Genomic DNA, 19209 nt, shown 5'->3' with positions numbered 1-19209 from the left:
TATATATATATACATATATGAACATATATATATATATATATATATATATACATGTTCATGTTAAAAAATATATACATATATATATGTATATATATACACTGTGTGTGTGATATATATGTTTATATATGCATATATATAAATATATATATTTTGATTTGATAACAAAATATCACATAAATGTAGAATCCCCCAGCAAAAATTCACTTATTTTCCTTCTTTATAAAATTTAGATAAAGATGCAGAAAATAAATGTTAAATTTTTTATTAATTTTCCTGGAGATTAATATTATTTAACAATTTCAATAAAAATTATTGAATTTTGTTAAAAAGAAAAATATTATTGGATTGGTTTCATAAATCAACACGTTTTTGAAAAGCAGATAGAATATATATAACCTTGAATTTTTGTATATTGTTTATCTATACATATGTACATTGATACATGTATATATATATATATATATATATATATATATATATATATATATAATATATATATAAATATATATATATATATATTTATATATATTATAATTTTTCTGCATCTTTTTACTAATTCAATTACTACATTATATATAGATGTCCAGAATTATATAAATTAAAAACCATGTATATATATATATACACATACATATATATATATATATATATATATATATATATATATATATACATACACATATGTGATGTGTGTCGTGATGTATGATGTACGTACATGTATTAAAGGGTCCCTTTCAAAAGTTTTATAGTCATTTATGATAAAAACATCAGAGGGTATAATTGCACTATTTTATGTTATTATAGTATATTACATAAGTTTATTATTAAAGATAGCACAGTGTTTAGCTATTTTTCTTTTCGACGCAAAATATTGCAACTGTCTATCTTATCTTGTTCGTTGTACATTATCTTGTTATTTGAATCCATCTTAATTATTATCTTTTGCTAGTTTAATATTAAACATTTAATTTAACTTTAAATATATCGCAACGATTATTTGTTTATCCTTTGCAAGAACTTGCCAGTGAAGTCTAGTAATGATTTTTGTTATATGCTCAAAATATCAGTGCACAATGTGTAATGGAATTTATAAAACTATTAGAAATATTCATTTAATTTTCATCCAAATTAATATTCTACTAATATAAAAATACTACTCTGTGTGTAGTCATTATTTGATAATATTCTATACATTTCCATCAATCTTAAATATTTTTATTCTAATTGTTCAAATATCGTATCAGAAAGAAAAAATATATATAAGAATACTTACCAAGCAAATATTAAGTTTTGTAACTAGTGTTTCAGAAAAATTCTTATCCGGTTTAAGAAATTATGGAAATGAACGAATACTTACCAAGCAAATATTAATTTTTGTAATTAATGTTTCAGAAAAATTCTTATCCGGTTTAAGAAATTATGGAAATGAACAAGCCACTTCGAAGAATTCAAATGTAGTATTCACTATTTTTCAATACACCTTATTAAATGTAATGTTATTAACAAGGTTCCGAATATATTAAACTATTTAAACAATTGTTTCCATAGAGTTGTATATATATATATATATATATATATATATATATATATATATATATATATATTTATATATATATATTACATACACACAACGCGCGCGCTAGCGCACGACACATAACAATTATGTATTCGAGGAAATAATATTTGAAATTGCCAATACGTAGGTTGTATAATGGATTTTTGCATAATTAAAATCTTTGAAATTTTGAAATAAAAGTGGCTTGTTCATGTTAGAAAAGAAATAAAATATTACATTAATACTTGTATTTTAATAATAATAATAATAAAGTATTATTATTAAATTAACTCAGAAATGGTACTCTTGAAATCAATTTAACGTTATAGATTAACAGTGAATTCGATCAGTTAATTTAATTTGTAATTCTCTATATAGAGATTATGTATAAAATAACAATAGATACTATTCAATTTATTGTTTACATATTTTTTCATCATTCAATGCCATTTCAGGGTTGCAGTAATGACATTTACACACTTTTGTTCTTATATTGTACATATTAATAAAAAAAGCAATATGTGTAAATTCAATAGTATAGAAAGTATTTTTTACATACAAACGTATTGTAAAATTATTAAGTAAATTTCACGTAGTCTCTTCCGGTTAAATATTATTATATCTCTATATATGTATAAATTTAATCTTTATTATAAAAAAAAAGAAAAAAAAGAAAAAAAAAAGAAAAAAAAAAACAAAAAACATAAAACTTATATTACATAAAAACATTTTTTTCAATCCTCATAAAGTATCGATTCCGAACCCCATAATCGATCGTATCGGTCTTTGAGTAAATCGTGTAATTATATTTATAATATTAGTTACATCATATTAATAAATAAAAAATAATGTGGTAAACATTATTTACTTATAAGTAATAGTAATTTTGTTTTCTGAAAGAATTATTCTATTAAATTTATAATATAACATGAATTTTTATTTACAAAAATTACAATAAATTATAACAACTGAAATAGGTTAGAATTTGTTAAAATACAGTAGTGTAGTAAGTAACATTACATTTTTCTATTTATAACATGTTTCGTTTTTATTTTTTATATCTGCACAATCTATATATTATTTACTTTTGTGTTATTATGTCACTCTGGAATAAAAAGTATTTTTCAATGGTATAGAAAATATTTTCTGCACTTAACGACAATTTTAAATATACATATATATAAACAAATAATTAATGAATCAATTATATGAAATTCATATAAATACTATAATAAATGAGATTCAAAAGTTATTATAGTTTATAGAATTATACATATTGTGTTCAACAAATTATGGATTTAAATTTCCGCAGGTGTATGTATACGGTGCATATTCTATTTGTATAATATAAACATACAGTAAGTCGTAACATGCATTCGACTTAAACTCTTTACATATAATATTTATATATAATGAATTTCTACTAAACCTTATGTAATAATAATTAAATTATTAATTCATATTATACACATAATTATGTCTTTTAACAAGTTGGACTTAATATAAGTACTCCATTTTTACATTAACGGAAAAGAATTTTACAATCTTCAAATTATTTTGTCTAATTAAATAATTGCAATGCTGCATAATTTTATAATTCTTATCTTTTACATAGTTTTACAAAATAAAATTATTTTTAACATTAATAATGAATAATCATGAACCTATGTAATGTATTTTAATAAAACAAATATTAATGTGATGGAACAATATATTTTAGAAAGTTATATTTAGCTAGGAAAACATCTAATTTGTGAAGATTACATAATATATATATGTTTTTTTCTTTAATATTTTAATTCACAATATTATATATAGCTCAGAAAGTAAATGCTAATCTTACCTAATATATGCTACGGTATTTGAATAATAGAATTAATCCTTTACACATTTTTGTCTTTACTTTGCATACATTTGGTTTTTTTTTATATTAATACATTGCCAACATTTATGACTTATTACTACATGTAAACGAGATGATAAATGATTAATTATAAGAAGACAAATATTAGTATAAAGAGTTAATTTCTCATCTCAATTTTTACTAATTTTCATAGAAAAAAATTCATGTTAAATATATAACAAAAAGGAAATAAATTCTTTTTTTATATAAATAGAAAAATATAAATAACTAAATAAAACTCACTGTTTTCTCTTGTCACAGTCAGTAGTTTTTTGTATTATGAGTTTATTACGTTGCCTAGTTACTTTGGTTATAGGACGACCAGCAGCAGCAATTTGTTTCAATCCCTGTTGTGGAATTCTTGCTGGACTTGCCGTACGTGGTGCTGTTGGACCTTTAAGCAAAGCTTCAACATCTGCTAATCGTTTTCTTAAAATTCGATTCTCTCTTTTATATTTCGCTAATTCAGAATCCTTATCTAATCTCTCATGTCCTGAACTACTTGTTTCCTCCGCAATATGCCTAAACATTAAATGTAATTTCTCTTCGTGCTCTCTTTGCATTAATACAATTCTCCTTTCGGCTTCTAATTTTGTCTGCTTTAAAGCATTAGTTAAAGTTTGTATACGCCATTCTTGAGCCTCTACGTGAGTTTCAAGTTCAGCATTTTGGACTTCCAAATTTTTTGAACTTTCTTTCAGATCAATCACCTTAAGAAAATATTTATAAAACAACGTTCTCATTTCACCATCAGAAAGTTTCGCCAATCGTTCCATCAACATACGTTCCCCCTTTTCACGCTGAGATTGATTTTCATCGAAACCTTTTCGTCCACAGATCATTTCATTTTTATGCTCTATCATAGCATCGATCGCTTCGATTGTTTCTCCACATTCTAACAGTTGTCGTTCTTCGACTGTACTTAAAGTCTTTTCTTTTTGAAATTTTTCATCCAGATCACATTTTTCATCAACTAGGCAATCTCTCGTACGTCTTAAATTTCGAATTTCATGACGAAGTGCTTCCTTCTCATCCGTATCTGCTGTTCTCTCCAAATCCATTGATTTTTCTTTTAAGACATGATCAAGGTGAGATATTCTAGCACTTACGTCTTGTAAATTTTTCTTCTTCTCAGAACAATCAGTTTTTAATTTAGTATTATTCTTTTCATCTTCACTCTCTGATTGCATTTCTTTTAACTTGGACGCAGTTAGATTATATTTCTCTTCCAATTCACGAATCTTTTTCTGATCTTCTGCTAATTCTTCTTCTAATGCTCTTTTTCGTTCTTCCTCCTTTTTCAATTGCTTTTTCAATTTTTCCATTTGTTTTTTAGATGTATTCAATGAACTTTCAAGTTCCAAAACTTTCTTAGCCGAATCGCCAGCAATTTGTTTTATCATTTCAATATCCATTAATCTTTTTTCATAATGTATCGCCATATTTTTATATAACTCAATTTCCTTTTTATGAGCTGACTTTTCTTCAGAATCTTTATATATAGATGCATTTTCTGCTTGTGCTAATTGAGATCTAGTATTGTAATATTCTTCCTCTAGTTTACTCCATTTTCTTTGAAATCTATATTTTGCACTTGCTCTAGCATCAGAATTTTTTATCATATCTGCAATAAAACGTTCTTTGATCTTTATAGTCGTTTGCAATTCTTCGATACGTTTATGAGCTCCATCTAAATCTGACTGAATCTTTCTGACCTGTGTTTGCTTAGCTTCATTATTTAATGTTAATGATTTTAATTCTTTGATTGGTTCTGGCACATCTGTAGTTTTAAGAGCATCTATTAATAAATCTGGAGAGTTATCATTTTGAACAGTAAGATTTTCATTACCATGTGTTACAGATTCATAATTGTCGAAGATATTAGCATCAGTGAATTGAGTGGCTTTTTTATTAAGCATATGATTTTTATATGGTTTAAAATTATCATTAAAAGCTAGTACTTCATTACACATTTCGGAACCTGGAAGCATAGAATTTCGTCTGGAATTTGGATTTCTAGCAGGAATCGGTTTCGCTAAGGAAACGTAATTATTATTCGTATTTATAGATTTTATCATATTTGGAATGATTTCTATGTTCATTTCTCTAAATATATCTTTCTTGGATTCAACAATTGTATCTGTATCCATTTTTAATTTATTCATACATTCATCGAGCTTTTCTAAAAAGTCTGGACTTTCTGAGCTTACATCGCTATGATCGTCCTCGTCCTCATCGTCTTCTTCAGGTTCTGATATATCACTATCAGTGACTGATGAACTATTCGAATTATTTTTCAATTCTGCTCTATTTATAGATTCGTCTGTTTTTTCATCTGTTTCTGTTACCTCTTCGATTCTTTCTAAAGATTTTCTTGTATTTTCAGGAAAACCATGTAAACTAGTTGCATCGTCATTGGTAATACATTCTTCATATTCCTGTTTCATACAAAGCCATTGCTCAATTTGATCTTGTTCTGTATGTGGTAAGATATTGCTTGTCATAAGTTTATTAAATAATCCTTCCGCATTAGAAACTAACTTAGACCATTGCGTTGCTGCGAATTGTAATCTGAAAAGATCAGCACTAGAACTGCGTTCTCCTGATGTAGCAGAAGTCATTGTATCATGCGTTTCATCTCCAGTTTGTTCGCTTTCTTCTTCATCCAAATCTTGTTGTTCTTGATTACGATGTTGAAATTGTGGCATCACAGTGATATATGGAGCATAATACTGATGGTTATCTAAGATAGCTTGTTGATGAATCCAGGGTCCGTAATGTATCATTTTGATGAATTTTTCAAATATTTCAATCGAATAAAATAATCACATGTGTAATAGCATTGTATGATAATGCAAGAAATAATAATTCGTCTTAATGTCGTATTACTTATTGTAGAATTGAATTGATTGAATAGATTGAATTTGATAAGCAACTTTTTTTCGAACAGTTACATATTTTTTTCTCGTTCCAAAAGAATTCACATACACACAAACATACATTTAATTTGTATTCAATTTTCCCAGCATTCTGTGATATAAACAAAGAAAGAAAGAAAATTTATAAAAGAGAGTCATCATACTTTTCTATTATATTAGATATAAAAAAAAAAAAGAATACGTAGAATAATTTCCACCATTTGAGTCAAAAATGTTAGCATAATTAAAAGAAATAAGTGGAAGTTAACTTACCTATAAATTTCTAACCTATTAACTTAACCCAAAGTTTAAGTATATGATATAGAGGAACGAATAAATGTATTATTCTTGTATACGTTCCATAAAATTAAATTTATACAGAATGTTTACATTAATTTATATTTTGTAAAATACTTTAACGTAGTTATAGCCACCTATGGATAATAGTAAATTTTATAACGTACAGTAGTGGCAGGTGCTAGCTGTCATTTGTTCACATTCGTTGCTGCCATCTTGATTAATATTTCTTGTTGATTAGTCGTTTAATCAGATATTTGAAAAATAATATTATTTTTCAAATATAATTATTATTTAAAAGAATTTAATTTTTATTATTCCTTTTCGATATTAAATTTATTCGAAATTGAAATATCCGAAAAACGAAAAATGTCGTAGAATAATGTAGAAAGAAAATTAACTTATCACTAGCGATAAATTTCTATTTGTTTAATAAACTAACAAATATAAAAAAATATATATATTTATCTAACTATCGTTAATTAATTCGTATATATATATATATATATATATATATATATATATATATTTATCGAACGTTCATTAATTTTTTACTTTGTAATATATAAATCTTGAATTAGAACTTATAAAATTTATTAAAAGTTTATTTCTATTATTACTTGTTTTTTTTTAGTTTTGAATGTCAATTTGTTTTGTGTTTTGAAGTTTAAAAGGTCAAAGTATATATATATATATATATATACAAGGAAATCGATCATAATATTAATCGAAATAGTAGATTAGAAGATGCTTATGAAGAGATATAGGTTTATTGATTTTACAATTTTATAATAAAAAGATAGCTTATAAATATTAAATAAAGTGCGTTCTATTTATGTGCCTTCAATTTATTCTAATTATATTGATGAAAATCTCGAAAATTAATAATAAATTTATTATTTTAAACAATAATGTCGGATAATGAAATAGACAATACATTTAATAAAAAAAATACTAATGATCAATCTTCGGAGGAATTTCGGAAACCTTTAACTGAACTAACTACTGAAGGTAAAACAGTAACAATTTTTTTCATTCAAATTTAAGAAAAAAGAAAATTTCAGAGAAAATAATTTCAAGTAATAATTATAGTATTTGTAATAGTAATAACAATAATAATAATAATAAATTTATAAAAGTGTCAGAAACATATTTAAAAAAAATAAAAATGATGTCCTTTGACAGCTGATATCCTTGAAGTTAAGGAATTAAAAGAACAATTAGAAAAAGAAATAATCGAACAATCATTGACGACAACCGGATTGAATAAACAATTGGATTATTGTAGACATGTTTTAAACTCATCTTCAATTTCAATAAAAAACAAATATACGAACATTAATTTGAGAAATGATTTATACAGATTTGCTGGAATTTACTGCGTCAAATCTGACAAGCCAATTGTGATAGAATTCTCAGCAGGAGACAAAGTGACGAGTAATTCTTTATTTTCCATAGAAATTTTGCAAATTGATAATCAGTATAAATTAGGAAAATGGGTGATGCCTTTGTCGATCGATTTGAATGATATTTTATCAAAATATCCATTGGATAATCCGAATAATTTGAAATCATTTTTAAAATGTTGCAAACATTACATCGATTGTTATATTTATCGTCGAAAACAATACTATGATTTAAAGGTTATGTATAATCGAAACATTTTTTTTTAATTTATTTAATTAATAATTATAAAAGTAACAATCAATGGGTCTTTGTGTTTAGAATTTTATTGGAGATGTAATGAACTGTTCCATAGACACCTGTCTTGGATACACACGAATTCACTTACACATGTCAGAATTACAATTGATCGAACTTAGTGAAACATATAATGTTACTCTGTTTATGGCCTATAAATTTAATGAAACATTTCCATATGTAATAAGTACTGAACAAAGGGACGATGAACCTTTGTCGGAAGAAATTATTCAAAACTTAAATAAATATTTTAAACCATTAAAAAAGCTCAACTTAAGAGATGCATTTGAAAAAATGATTAATAATAATCGCTATTTTCATTGGCCGAAAATATCTAAGGATCCTGATAACAATAATATGCCATCGATGGTACATATACACACATATATATATATTTATTTATTCATTTGTTTAATTTATTTCATATTATAGATTTTTTGAGAACGTTTTCATTACGTTAAAATATAATTAAACATTCATATATGTTTATTTATTTATTTAATTAAAATTAAAACAAAAATCGTATGCTATATAAATTATTATCAATATTGTTATTAATATTATTATGTATTTATTTTTATTTTTATTTTTTTTAAATAACTATTGGATATACAGTCTCAACAAGATGAAGATAGTACATTGAGAAAAACAAAAAGAGATTATCAAAAGAAAAAAAAGAAAATAAATTCGGAAAGCAATCTTGAAAACGATTTAACTGATTCAGAAATCGAAAATAGTGATAAATGCTCGTCGAATTTGGAAGAGTATGAGGAACGATCAAAATTGAATGATAAAAAAAATAAAAATGTCGAAGAAAATTTACATTCAACTGAAATGCTCAAAAACATTGGAAAAAAGAAAAGAAACAAAAATACGAAGAAAGAGGACAAAAAGTTGGCTGCGATGAAAACGACACAAAAGCCAAATGCAAATGAAGAAAAATTAGAAACGATTTTAGATTTCGATAAACTCAATCTTTTTGACAATTCGAAAAAGAAATTTGTTGATAGAAAAAATACGCCTAAAAGATCCGCCAAGTGTATCGAGGATGGCGAAAAAATTGAAAGCAGACCAAAACGTCAATCGATCTCCAGACAAACAAAATTACTCGCGAAAGAATTAAATAGCAGTTTAAATATTACTGAGAAGGATGATAAAACGGACAAAAAAATTTCAGTCAGTAAAAACAAATTAAAAAAAGATTTTAACAAATTATCTGAAAAAGCTATCGCAGATACCACAACAGAGGGTAAGAAAAATCTTAATGAAAAAAATTCAAGTGGATCTTCGTCGATAACAAAATGTTCAGACGAAAATTTGTTCAAAGATAATATTAAAAAAACTGATAAAAGTAAAACAACGGATATTAAGGATAAAACAGCTTCGTACAATGTAAACAAATCTAATAAGAAAATGATACTTTCTATGAAGTCAATAACAGAATCTATTGTACCGATAGAAGATAAAGAACCTCCGATGGTAACAACGAAAATTAATCTTGATAAAATCTTAAGTAGCACACCGATTTCAGGCAACGTACAAACAAAATTATACAATACACATTGTTCAGAGATTAGTGATATTGTAACCTTCCCAACGAAAATAAAATCAAAGAGAACAATGACAAATATTTCGAAAGAAAATGATAATAATTCTTCGAACACCGATGATAACGAAGATGAACAATTTAATGAAGTACAAACAAAGGAATTATTGGAAGATATTGAACTAGCACATAAGACATTAAAAAAGAAAGACGAGAAAACACATAATATTCGTATGAAAAAAAATAAACAAAAAGGTGTTAAACAAACGAATAGACAAAAAAAAAATAAGGAAATGATCATGTGACTATTGGATCTTTTTTTTTATGTGATTATTCAATGAAATCGAGTTAATTTATGACGTTCATTTTTATTAACACTAAATTTTATTGCATTTAATGTAAATATATATTTATGTATGTATGTATATATTTTGAACATCTTATGAATTTGTAAAAATTGAAGCTCTAGGTTTGCTTCTTTGTTTAAAACGTTTCAAAAAATTCAAGAATTTTGTTCTCCGTAATATTTGTTTTTGAATAATTGAATCATTCTTTATAGCTAAATCGAGAAAAACTTCGTCCATCGATGATTGATGTATAGTAAAATCTGTTATCCACGGGTATCTTCGTCTTAGTTGTTCTAACATGTCGAACATATTGCTGTGTGAAATATTACTTTCTAATCCATACTCGATAATTCCCTAAAAGAGTTAAAAAAAAAAGGAACCATAATTCTCAATTTGAAAACTTAATGACTGTCAATAATAGTATATTTTATAAAACAAATAAATTCTAAATTATTTACCAAATGAAAATCTTTTAAATTAATACCAGGAAATGCCTCGTTCATGACATTGTTAATTATTACTAAATGTTGAGGATCTTGAAATACTGGCGTTACACTAATGGTTAGAATGAAATTATTATCATGTTTTCTTTTTAAATTTTCACAGGAATCAATTACTACAAATCGTCCGTCCACTAAGATTCCAACACGAATACACATTGCCTCAGCTTCTTGCATACTAAATTTATTTATTTATTTATATTCACTTCATTTAACTATTGATAATTTCTTTTTTTTTTTTTTTAATAACAGATAAAAATATAAATACTTGTGCGTGATAATTAACAATGATCTTCCCATCTCTCGAATCTGATACAATACATCACATATAGCTTGTCTAGCAATTACGTCAATTCCCGAGGATGGTTCATCTAGCAGTATCAATGGCAAATCACCAATCAAACTCTGGAGAATAGAAATCTTCCTTTGTATATCCCAGGAACAATTTCTAATTTTCACATTTTCAAACCCCAAAAGATCTGCAAGTTAATTTCGTTTCGACGATAATTTTAATTTATATATATATATATATACATACATATATATATATATATATATATATATATATATATATATATATATATAAACATACGAAAAACATACAAAATTGAAAAAACGCTGTTATATATGTATATACAATGAGGGAAATAAGTATTCGTACAATAGAAATGTATTTCCGTTTTTTTACTATAAGAATTCGCCATGCTATATATTATATAGCATATTTTTTACGCATCGAAGATATACTAAGCAAAATTTTTATAACTTTTTATTTTTTATATGATTTGTAATGTCGCGCCTGATGATAGGCAACATTCTGTACATCATCAATAATATTGTGACTAATATTCGTCAGTAAAAAAATATTTTAATGATTCTTGTCGATACATATTGCCGATATAGTACCTTGTCAATTAAATAAATAGATTATATATACTATAATAAATATAAAATTAAATAACATACATAATATACATATATAAGATTATAATTTAATATATGTATATTAAAAAATGAACTAGAAATTGTATTACCTAATAGATCTATCCATTTATTGACTTCATCGATTAAATTTTCAGAAGGTATACCACGAAGAGCTGCATATAATATCAAATGTTGCCTTCCTGTCATGAAATCGTTCAAACCACTGACTTGCGGACAATATCCTATCATACCTATGAACTTTGAAATGATTCTTTTATATTATTAAAATATCTATATTGTTATACTAGAAATATGGAGACCGTTAACTTATTCGTTAGAGGATAGTTATCGTTAGAGGATAGTTATCGTTAGACGATAGATATCGTTAACTTATAAGTATAGACAAAAAGTAAACAATTTTTTATCATATATCTATCAATACCTAATTTGAGATTAGAATTTAGATTCTCACCATTTCTAAATTCTTTAGAAATTCATATTCATATATAACAGCTTTTCCAACAGACATTCTTGTTTGTCCAACTAACATTTTAAAAATTGTTGACTTTCCAGAACCATTAAGTCCCAAAAGACCAAAACAATCTCGTTGATATACCTAACAGAATATTATTATGCTTTTTTATCAGTTTAAATTATTCTAATCTTTTCTAATGCTTACGTTAAAATTGATGTTTTGAACAACTTTAGCTTTGCCGTATATTTTTGTCAAATTTTTAGCTGCTAACACAACGTGTTTAGGAAGACATTGATTTTCTTTGTAAACTGAAAGTATTATATATATATATATATATATATATATATATATATATATATATATATATATATGTATATATATATGTGTGTGTGTGTGTGGGAGTGTGTCTGTCTCTATGTGTGTGTGTTTTCGCGCGTGTGCGCATATGTATGTGTATTTATGCTATGTGTATCTATGTACATGTTTAAATCATTATCATATCATGTTAACAATTAAAAACATAATTACATTTCATGTGTTCTTCTACTTGTTTCTTTTCATTGATTACGGTTAATTCCAATGTATTATTATTGTTTTCATATGATACGATAGGTCTGTACCACTTTAAACGATTCGCCTCTTCGAAAATTTGTAATATTAAATGTAAAGCGATTGTCATCGATAACATGATTATTAAATCGTCAAACACTGAATGGAAAAAATCTTGACCAGACTGTCTAGTTAACATGGTATTTAATGATTTAAAACACATTTTTTCACCACAGTTTTCTAAAAACATCCGAAAAACATTACTAAATTTTGATTAGACTTCGTAAAAATAATTATAATATTTCATTACTCACGACAACATGGATCTTCTATACTAATTTCAGTGTCACAAGTATTTTTACTACACTTTTTGTTGTATAAATTCAATATAAGATAATTACTTAGAGCACATGCTAGATTGTAAGATGGAATAATATGCAAAAATAATTCGAATAAATATCGTCCATAATGGTCAAATGTATAAAATATGGGAAATATAAAAAATCCATTTAATAATAATACTATAATAAAAATTAATAAATTATTAAGCAATATAATATAAACTATTTTGAATAATATAAATAATAGTGATCACTTACTCACAAAAATGTTTATTAATATTACAATTAAATAAACATTTTGTTGTTTCCTTGTGAATAATTGTATACAATAGTTGAATGGGATCGCACAAGCACCGTAGAACAGAAAAATATAAAGTACTTGAACTGAAATATATTATTAAATTGAAATATTTGAACGAAAATTAAAGAAATTATATTAATAAAATATAATATAAAATATTTATTTATAATTATAATTATATTACCAATATCAGTGACCAGAAATATTTCTTCATTATATGTAACAAGGAAGAATGCTGCAAGAATTAATACTGTAATTATATATATCAAAAGATCTATGATATAGATAGGTATCCAATACATCAAAGTCGATACGCCTACTGTATTGATTTGCAACATTTTTGATAAGGAATTTAATTCTTTTATCCCTAAGTCGATCGTAGGTAAGAGAAGAAATAGAGTTCCGATAATTGCAGCGTTTTGCCAGTTTCTTATGTTTCGAGAATGTACAAATTGATGCTGCCACTAAATAAAATTAATATAATCAATTTATGTTATATATATATATATATATTTATATAAACTATAAATATATGTTATAATTATTATTATTATTATTAGTAGTAGTAATAGATTTAATTATTAATTTTAAACCTGGTGCAATACTTTGTGTATAGTCGATAACATTATTTGTAACAAATTTTTACCAGTAAAACATCTTTTTTTAACTTTCTATTGATAATATTTACCGATACTTTGCCACTAAGTATTATCGATATGCTATTTTATCGATAAAGATGTTCAACATATTAAATATCGGTAAAATAAATGTATTACTAAATTGCCTATCATCAGGAGTTAAAACAATTATATTTTAATCATGCTTGTAAATATTATTTCTTTTTATTATTATAAAGTATTATTTATATTTGAACTTTAAACTTAATATATATATATATATATATATTTTTTTTTTATAAACAATTTAACTGTTATTTTGGACAGTAGAATAATTTTTGAAAAAGTACAATTAAATCTCGTTCCTTACTTTCTTTGGATGGATCAAAGGATGATTTTTTAATTCAATATTACATTTATTAGAACCACAATAATGACGTAGTATTGCATTGTTTAATAAATTTAACGCAACAGGTCCACTATGTATGAAAGTTGAAGAATACATAAGATCAATAGATCCATCGGATTGTATATCGACAGATATTAAACAACGATCTTTGAACTGTTAATAATATATCAAATCTTACATTTCTTTTTACATTATCATATTAATATTTAAATGATAGAAAATAATTGTAATTTAGTACGAACTTTTAAAGAGTGAAGATTCGGATTAGTCATGATCTCTGATGCTGAGATGGTTCTCAACACGTGATATGTTCCTTTCTCGTTATATGAATGACTAGTTTTGTAAAGAGTAACAAGAAATTTGTTAGCAAGTGTACTGTCGGCTGCATAATATAATGTTTTAAAATTACTATCGACATAATCCTTTAAACTCATTGTTTTTTCCCTATTGATTCATCAAGAAATTAATCTGTAGGAATACTGTTTATTTTATCATTTTGATTATTTAGTAAATTACTTACGTTGTATCAAAAATTGTACAATTACTAAGCTCGTTGATCATCGTAGCTAATATTAACGTGATTGTAGCCAAACTTATCTATATATAAATAATAAAAGTTAAAATCTTCTAAACTTATTAAAATGATAGACATAGAAGTGAAACTTACAGATAATAGATACAATTTCCAAGATGAAGTAACATGTAAAAATTTCTTAAAAAACATAGCAAAAATTTGTTGATACCATAATACCGTTCCTGAAAGTCGATCCCAAGGTTTGGCTAAAAATTAAAATGTGATCTCATCGTATAAATATTATATGAATTCCTATAAATATTTTACCATTTCGTAAAATATTTTGTCTTCTTTGTTGAACAATGAGTTCATATTCTTTACTAGGATATTTTACACCACGTTCTTTGAAATGACTTGCAAGACTTATTCTAAAAATGACATGTTCAAAGTTTGTAACCTATATATTTTTTTTCTTTGTCATATTTTATTTATTTATTTCTTTTTTGACAAATATTGCAACACACCTTAGAAACTGATTTTCAATACTAGCAGTAGTGAAAGTAACAGAGACTATATTCAGCCTTTGCTTGTTATTGTTAAGATATTGTAATAATTTCGTAAACCTGCTGTTTCTTGGTACATCAAATCTAATTACCAAACCCATTATACCTCGCAAAGTGATTACTTCAGAAGAAAATTTTTGTATTTCTGTTTGCAGAAGGTGTAGGTTATAATTTTCATGTACCACTAAACTTAAAATGTATCCAATCCCTATAAAAATACGATAATTCGATAAAATTGCTTTTGACGATATCAATCTGAAAAAATATTTATAGAAAGATAATAAAATAATCTATATACCATATCGTTGATTTAAGTACATTTTTGAACCATAACATTCGATTATTCCATTTGTAATAATTGCTATCCTATCCGCTAAAATATCTGTTGCTTCCATAGAATTAGTTGCCATTAATATTGTTTTCGTTCTTTTGATGTCCTACAGTTACCACTATCACGTAATATAAGTGAAAGCCAATCTGTATATAGGATTTGCTTACCGATAGCAAATCCCAAATTTGTCTTCTGTCTTCCGAATCAACTCCATTAGCTGGCTCATCCAATATTAGTATCTTAAATAATATCACAAAATTGATATCAATTAATGTGATTAATATTTTAGAAATTAATCATTCATTTCTTTTTTCTAAATACTTGAGACTCTCCAATTAAGGCCATTCCCAGACAAATACGTCTTTGCATGCCATTAGATAAATCTTTTAATTTTTTATTCTTCACAGACTCTAATCTAAGCTTTTTTAATAATTCCAACGCATTGGCATAAGCATCTTTATATGTCATTCCTTTCATCTGCTCAGAATTAATTAAAATATTAATTCTTAAAAAGAAAATATGATTAATACAGATATATATAAAATATATTTACCATTCCAAATATGTAGAGATGCTCAACAGTTGTCATATAATTGACTAAAATATTCTCTTGAGGACAGTAACCAAAGAAATTTGTGATATTTATATCCTCATTGAAATCTCTTCCTTGCACATAAATACCACCATCCGAAAGACTATATATTCCTATATGTATTAAATAGAGTATATACTCTGTAGGATCAAGGTTTTATTAGCTAAATATTTATAAACTATTACCTGTTATAAGTTTTAATAGAGTGCTCTTTCCAGAACCATTGTTTCCAAGTATTACACTGAATTCATTTTGATAAAAGTCAATGGTAACTTCGTTCAGAATTGTAGAACTATTGCCAAATGTACCGAATTTTTTAGTGGCACATCGTATTAAGATTGATGACTATTTTAATACGAGAAAAGTTTAGTTATGACAAGGAATTTTTCGAAATATTTTTATATCATATTGTATGCTTTATAAATACCTTTATGAAGGATGGGATTCTTTCCACAGCTGACCAATTTGTGGAACCTCGTAATTTATACTTGTAATATATATTTTTTGGATGAGCTCTCTAATGTGACAAAATTATACATTAAAATAATAATGAGTAAACAAATAGTGTTATGAAATTTCAGATAATGTATGTAATTTGTTCTACCTTACATAAAAAGTACCATGGTTTAGCACTCCAATATTGACCAGGATTAATGTTATCTAAATATATTGTAAGAGATAACCAAAAAATAATATGCAGAATCCAAGATATCAAAATTATATTAATAGATATTTTCTCTTTTATATAAATAATTTCGTATTCATTGTTTGTTGTCTCAGAGATCTCCCTTGTCGATATTGGGGATGATAAATTAATGTATGATTGAGTTCCATTGATAATTAAAAATTCTTTCAATGAATTTAATAAATATTTATCTGATATAGAAGAACAAATAAAATTAACAATATTCTTGAAACTTTAATAAATATTATAATTTCATTTATAATTAAATATTTTTTTTATTATTATATTATTACCAATTTCTGTTCTAGATGCGAATGCCACAATTCCATAAAGTAAACCACTATGTGGTAAAATCAACGATACAATACGCCAAGTTAGAGAAGCTGTTACCAAGAATTCATCCAGAACAATAGTAAAATAAGATAGAAATACCCAAATTGAGAGTGATATCAATATCGCTTTCATTGCTGTTAAGATATTTGATTCTTGTTGATTGATAAATTCTCTTTTAAATAATAATATGACTTACAATATCGAAAGAAAGTTCCAACGGCAAAGACAACTAATGTCGAGAGAATAATATACATGGTAATAAAAAGAAAAATCGTTATTAAATAAGAATTCATGAATATTGGATAGAGTAATATGGTACATGCTATTCCGACTGGCAAACAAGAAATCATCAAATAATTTAACCAACCGAGATACATGACGGTAAATGACATATTTGTTAATCTCATAAGACCCTAAAAAATAAAAGAAAGTTATCCTTTTATAATAATCATTGTAAAATTCTCAAAACTTACTCTGAAACCAGTTTCTTTGTCGTGAATCATTTTCTGCAGACTTGCCATTGGTAAAAGAAGAAAAGCTATCACAGTCATGTAATAAATAACATTAATATTCGGATAAACGATACTTTGTATTATAAGAAAATCAATCTTATAATAAGGATAACGAGTTATTGTCAACTACAAAGTAAGAGGTTAGGATGAAACTTTGTTTAAACTATCAATTAATTAATAATTGTTATGAATCTAATAAGTCAGAAATATTATAGAAATACATACGTTTTCTCCTATAGGAGAAATTTGTGAATTTTTCCACATATCGATAAAAGAATTTTCAATTGCCATTTGAAATGCCATGAAACCGCTCCAGATGTAAGGATCTATGTTAAGATAGGTTAAAATAGATTTCTCTTAATGGTTAACCAACAATACTATCGTAGACCCAATAAACGAAATTTAAAAAAAAAAATTGAGATTTCACCTTTATAAGACGGTTCTTCATCGTGCATCATAAGTTTACTTTCGCCGATCTCTGAGGAACGAATTTTGTAATTTAAAGTGTTCGGTCGTCCATCTTTGTTTACTTCAAAGATTGCCCATAATGCTTTGGTAGATATATTTTTTGAATAATGCAACACAATAAGACTCTTTTCACTGTCAGCTGGTTGTACTATGAAGAAAAGAATGTAAAATCTAATAGCTTTACGAATAACTTTGGAAATAATAAAATATTCATGTTTATTATTATGATTATTATTCCATATAAAAAGTATACTTTTTATATTGAGTATACGTGAAGAACGTGACATCAAATCATCGGTAAAATCATTTTGTGGCGCATACCAATATTCTACATCATGTGGTAATTTATCAATTATGTCCTTTTTCGTATACATATCTAATTCCTTGAATGGTATAATAAATAAAAATTCAGTTAATTATAAAAAAAGAAATTATAACATATATCGAACCTTCATATGAAGAGGTAATGGTTGGAATATTAATCGAATTTGTAAACAAAAAATAATAGGTATTACAATTTCCAAAATGGTGATGATTATGCTATGCTTTCTTATAAGTATATCTTTCCAAAAGAGTATTCTCCATTTTGTAAAAAAATTATTTGGTTTAGACGATCTTGATCTTGTAATCCAACGATTATTCATCATAGCGAGACGAGAAAAAAACATACGAATTGAAAACTCGATGGATAATATGTTTATTCTACATTGACATTAATCATGGTATATACCATATAAAAAAAATAGAAGACGAACGTAATGAAGGGAACGTTTAACATCGTTATCAATTGTTTTGAAATTATCAACGTAACATGCAAAGAATCAAAAA

At 25.4% G+C, this 19209-nt stretch overlaps 4 protein-coding genes across 13 annotated transcripts; 1 reads left to right on the top strand and 3 right to left on the bottom strand.

Moving 5' to 3' along the window:
* Nucleotides 1–2692: 2692 nt before the first annotated feature.
* On the bottom strand, nt 2693–6938 carry LOC124429145 (kinesin-like protein costa). Its single transcript, XM_046974035.1, has 2 exons — nt 6650–6938; nt 2693–6488 (listed from the first exon to the last, which is right to left on the bottom strand). The coding sequence occupies exon 2, from the start codon at nt 6242–6244 to the stop codon at nt 3698–3700; it is 2547 nt and encodes an 848-aa protein (XP_046829991.1). The 5' UTR covers nt 6245–6488; nt 6650–6938; the 3' UTR covers nt 2693–3697.
* A 572-nt stretch (nt 6939–7510) lies between these two features.
* LOC124429142 (myb-like protein X) lies at nt 7511–10293 on the top strand. Of its 3 annotated transcripts, none has more exons than XM_046974028.1 (4): nt 7511–7684; nt 7859–8316; nt 8399–8743; nt 8990–10293. In XM_046974028.1, exons 1-4 carry the CDS (start codon nt 7585–7587, stop codon nt 10223–10225), a joined length of 2139 nt encoding a protein of 712 aa, XP_046829984.1. In that variant the 5' UTR covers nt 7511–7584; the 3' UTR covers nt 10226–10293. The 3 variants fall into 3 exon arrangements, with proteins under 3 accessions (XP_046829984.1, XP_046829986.1, XP_046829985.1); XM_046974030.1 differs by having other exon boundaries at nt 7603–7684; nt 8037–8316; nt 8990–10292; XM_046974029.1 differs by lacking the exon at nt 7511–7684 and having other exon boundaries at nt 7867–7957; nt 8037–8316; nt 8990–10292.
* On the bottom strand, nt 10252–16097 carry LOC124429141 (phospholipid-transporting ATPase ABCA3-like). Of its 8 annotated transcripts, XM_046974022.1 has the most exons (18): nt 15959–16097; nt 15759–15848; nt 15422–15668; nt 15225–15325; nt 15051–15163; nt 14904–14980; nt 14626–14827; nt 14345–14536; nt 13542–13821; nt 13315–13440; nt 13030–13236; nt 12695–12955; nt 12371–12474; nt 12164–12307; nt 11802–11949; nt 11036–11246; nt 10726–10945; nt 10252–10621 (listed from the first exon to the last, which is right to left on the bottom strand). In XM_046974022.1, the coding sequence occupies exons 2-18, from the start codon at nt 15778–15780 to the stop codon at nt 10361–10363; spliced, it is 2916 nt and encodes a 971-aa protein (XP_046829978.1). In that variant the 5' UTR covers nt 15781–15848; nt 15959–16097; the 3' UTR covers nt 10252–10360. The 8 variants fall into 8 exon arrangements, with proteins under 8 accessions (XP_046829978.1, XP_046829977.1, XP_046829980.1 ...); XM_046974021.1 differs by lacking the exon at nt 15759–15848 and having other exon boundaries at nt 15422–15715; nt 15959–16096; XM_046974024.1 differs by lacking the exon at nt 15759–15848 and having other exon boundaries at nt 15959–16085.
* On the bottom strand, nt 16086–19025 carry LOC124429246 (phospholipid-transporting ATPase ABCA3-like). The gene is made up of 12 exons (XM_046974282.1): nt 18831–19025; nt 18635–18764; nt 18341–18529; nt 18139–18239; nt 17875–18039; nt 17598–17814; nt 17362–17535; nt 16988–17259; nt 16811–16900; nt 16569–16728; nt 16345–16496; nt 16086–16268 (listed from the first exon to the last, which is right to left on the bottom strand). Exons 1-12 carry the CDS (start codon nt 19023–19025, stop codon nt 16092–16094), a joined length of 2022 nt encoding a protein of 673 aa, XP_046830238.1. The 3' UTR covers nt 16086–16091.
* Between the last annotated feature and the right edge of the window lie 184 nt (nt 19026–19209).

The sequence above is a fragment of the Vespa crabro genome, chromosome 14 (genome assembly GCF_910589235.1).
Source record: "Vespa crabro chromosome 14, iyVesCrab1.2, whole genome shotgun sequence".
NCBI classification, from domain to species: domain Eukaryota; kingdom Metazoa; phylum Arthropoda; class Insecta; order Hymenoptera; family Vespidae; genus Vespa; species Vespa crabro.
Note: the sequence above shows the minus strand (reverse complement) of the source record. Positions and strands in the feature narration are given on the sequence as shown.

Coding starts and splice junctions, on each gene's coding strand:
- LOC124429141 (XM_046974017.1), bottom strand. CDS start 15,870: ATGGCAACTAATTCTATGGAAGCAACAGATATTTTAGCGGATAGGATA. Junction 15,326..15,421: donor ATTGAAAATCAGTTTCTAAG/GTGTGTTGCAAT, acceptor TGTCATTTTTAG/AATAAGTCTTGCAAGTCATT. Junction 13,237..13,314: donor ATTAATAAACATTTTTGTGA/GTAAGTGATCAC, acceptor TTTTTATTATAG/TATTATTATTAAATGGATTT.
- LOC124429142 (XM_046974028.1), top strand. CDS start 7,585: ATGTCGGATAATGAAATAGACAATACATTTAATAAAAAAAATACTAAT. Junction 8,317..8,398: donor AACAATACTATGATTTAAAG/GTTATGTATAAT, acceptor CTTTGTGTTTAG/AATTTTATTGGAGATGTAAT. Junction 8,744..8,989: donor ACAATAATATGCCATCGATG/GTACATATACAC, acceptor TTGGATATACAG/TCTCAACAAGATGAAGATAG.
- LOC124429145 (XM_046974035.1), bottom strand. CDS start 6,244: ATGATACATTACGGACCCTGGATTCATCAACAAGCTATCTTAGATAAC.
- LOC124429246 (XM_046974282.1), bottom strand. CDS start 19,025: ATGAATAATCGTTGGATTACAAGATCAAGATCGTCTAAACCAAATAAT. Junction 18,240..18,340: donor TGAAGAACCGTCTTATAAAG/GTGAAATCTCAA, acceptor ATCTTAACATAG/ATCCTTACATCTGGAGCGGT. Junction 18,040..18,138: donor TTTCTCCTATAGGAGAAAAC/GTATGTATTTCT, acceptor CTTACTTTGTAG/TTGACAATAACTCGTTATCC.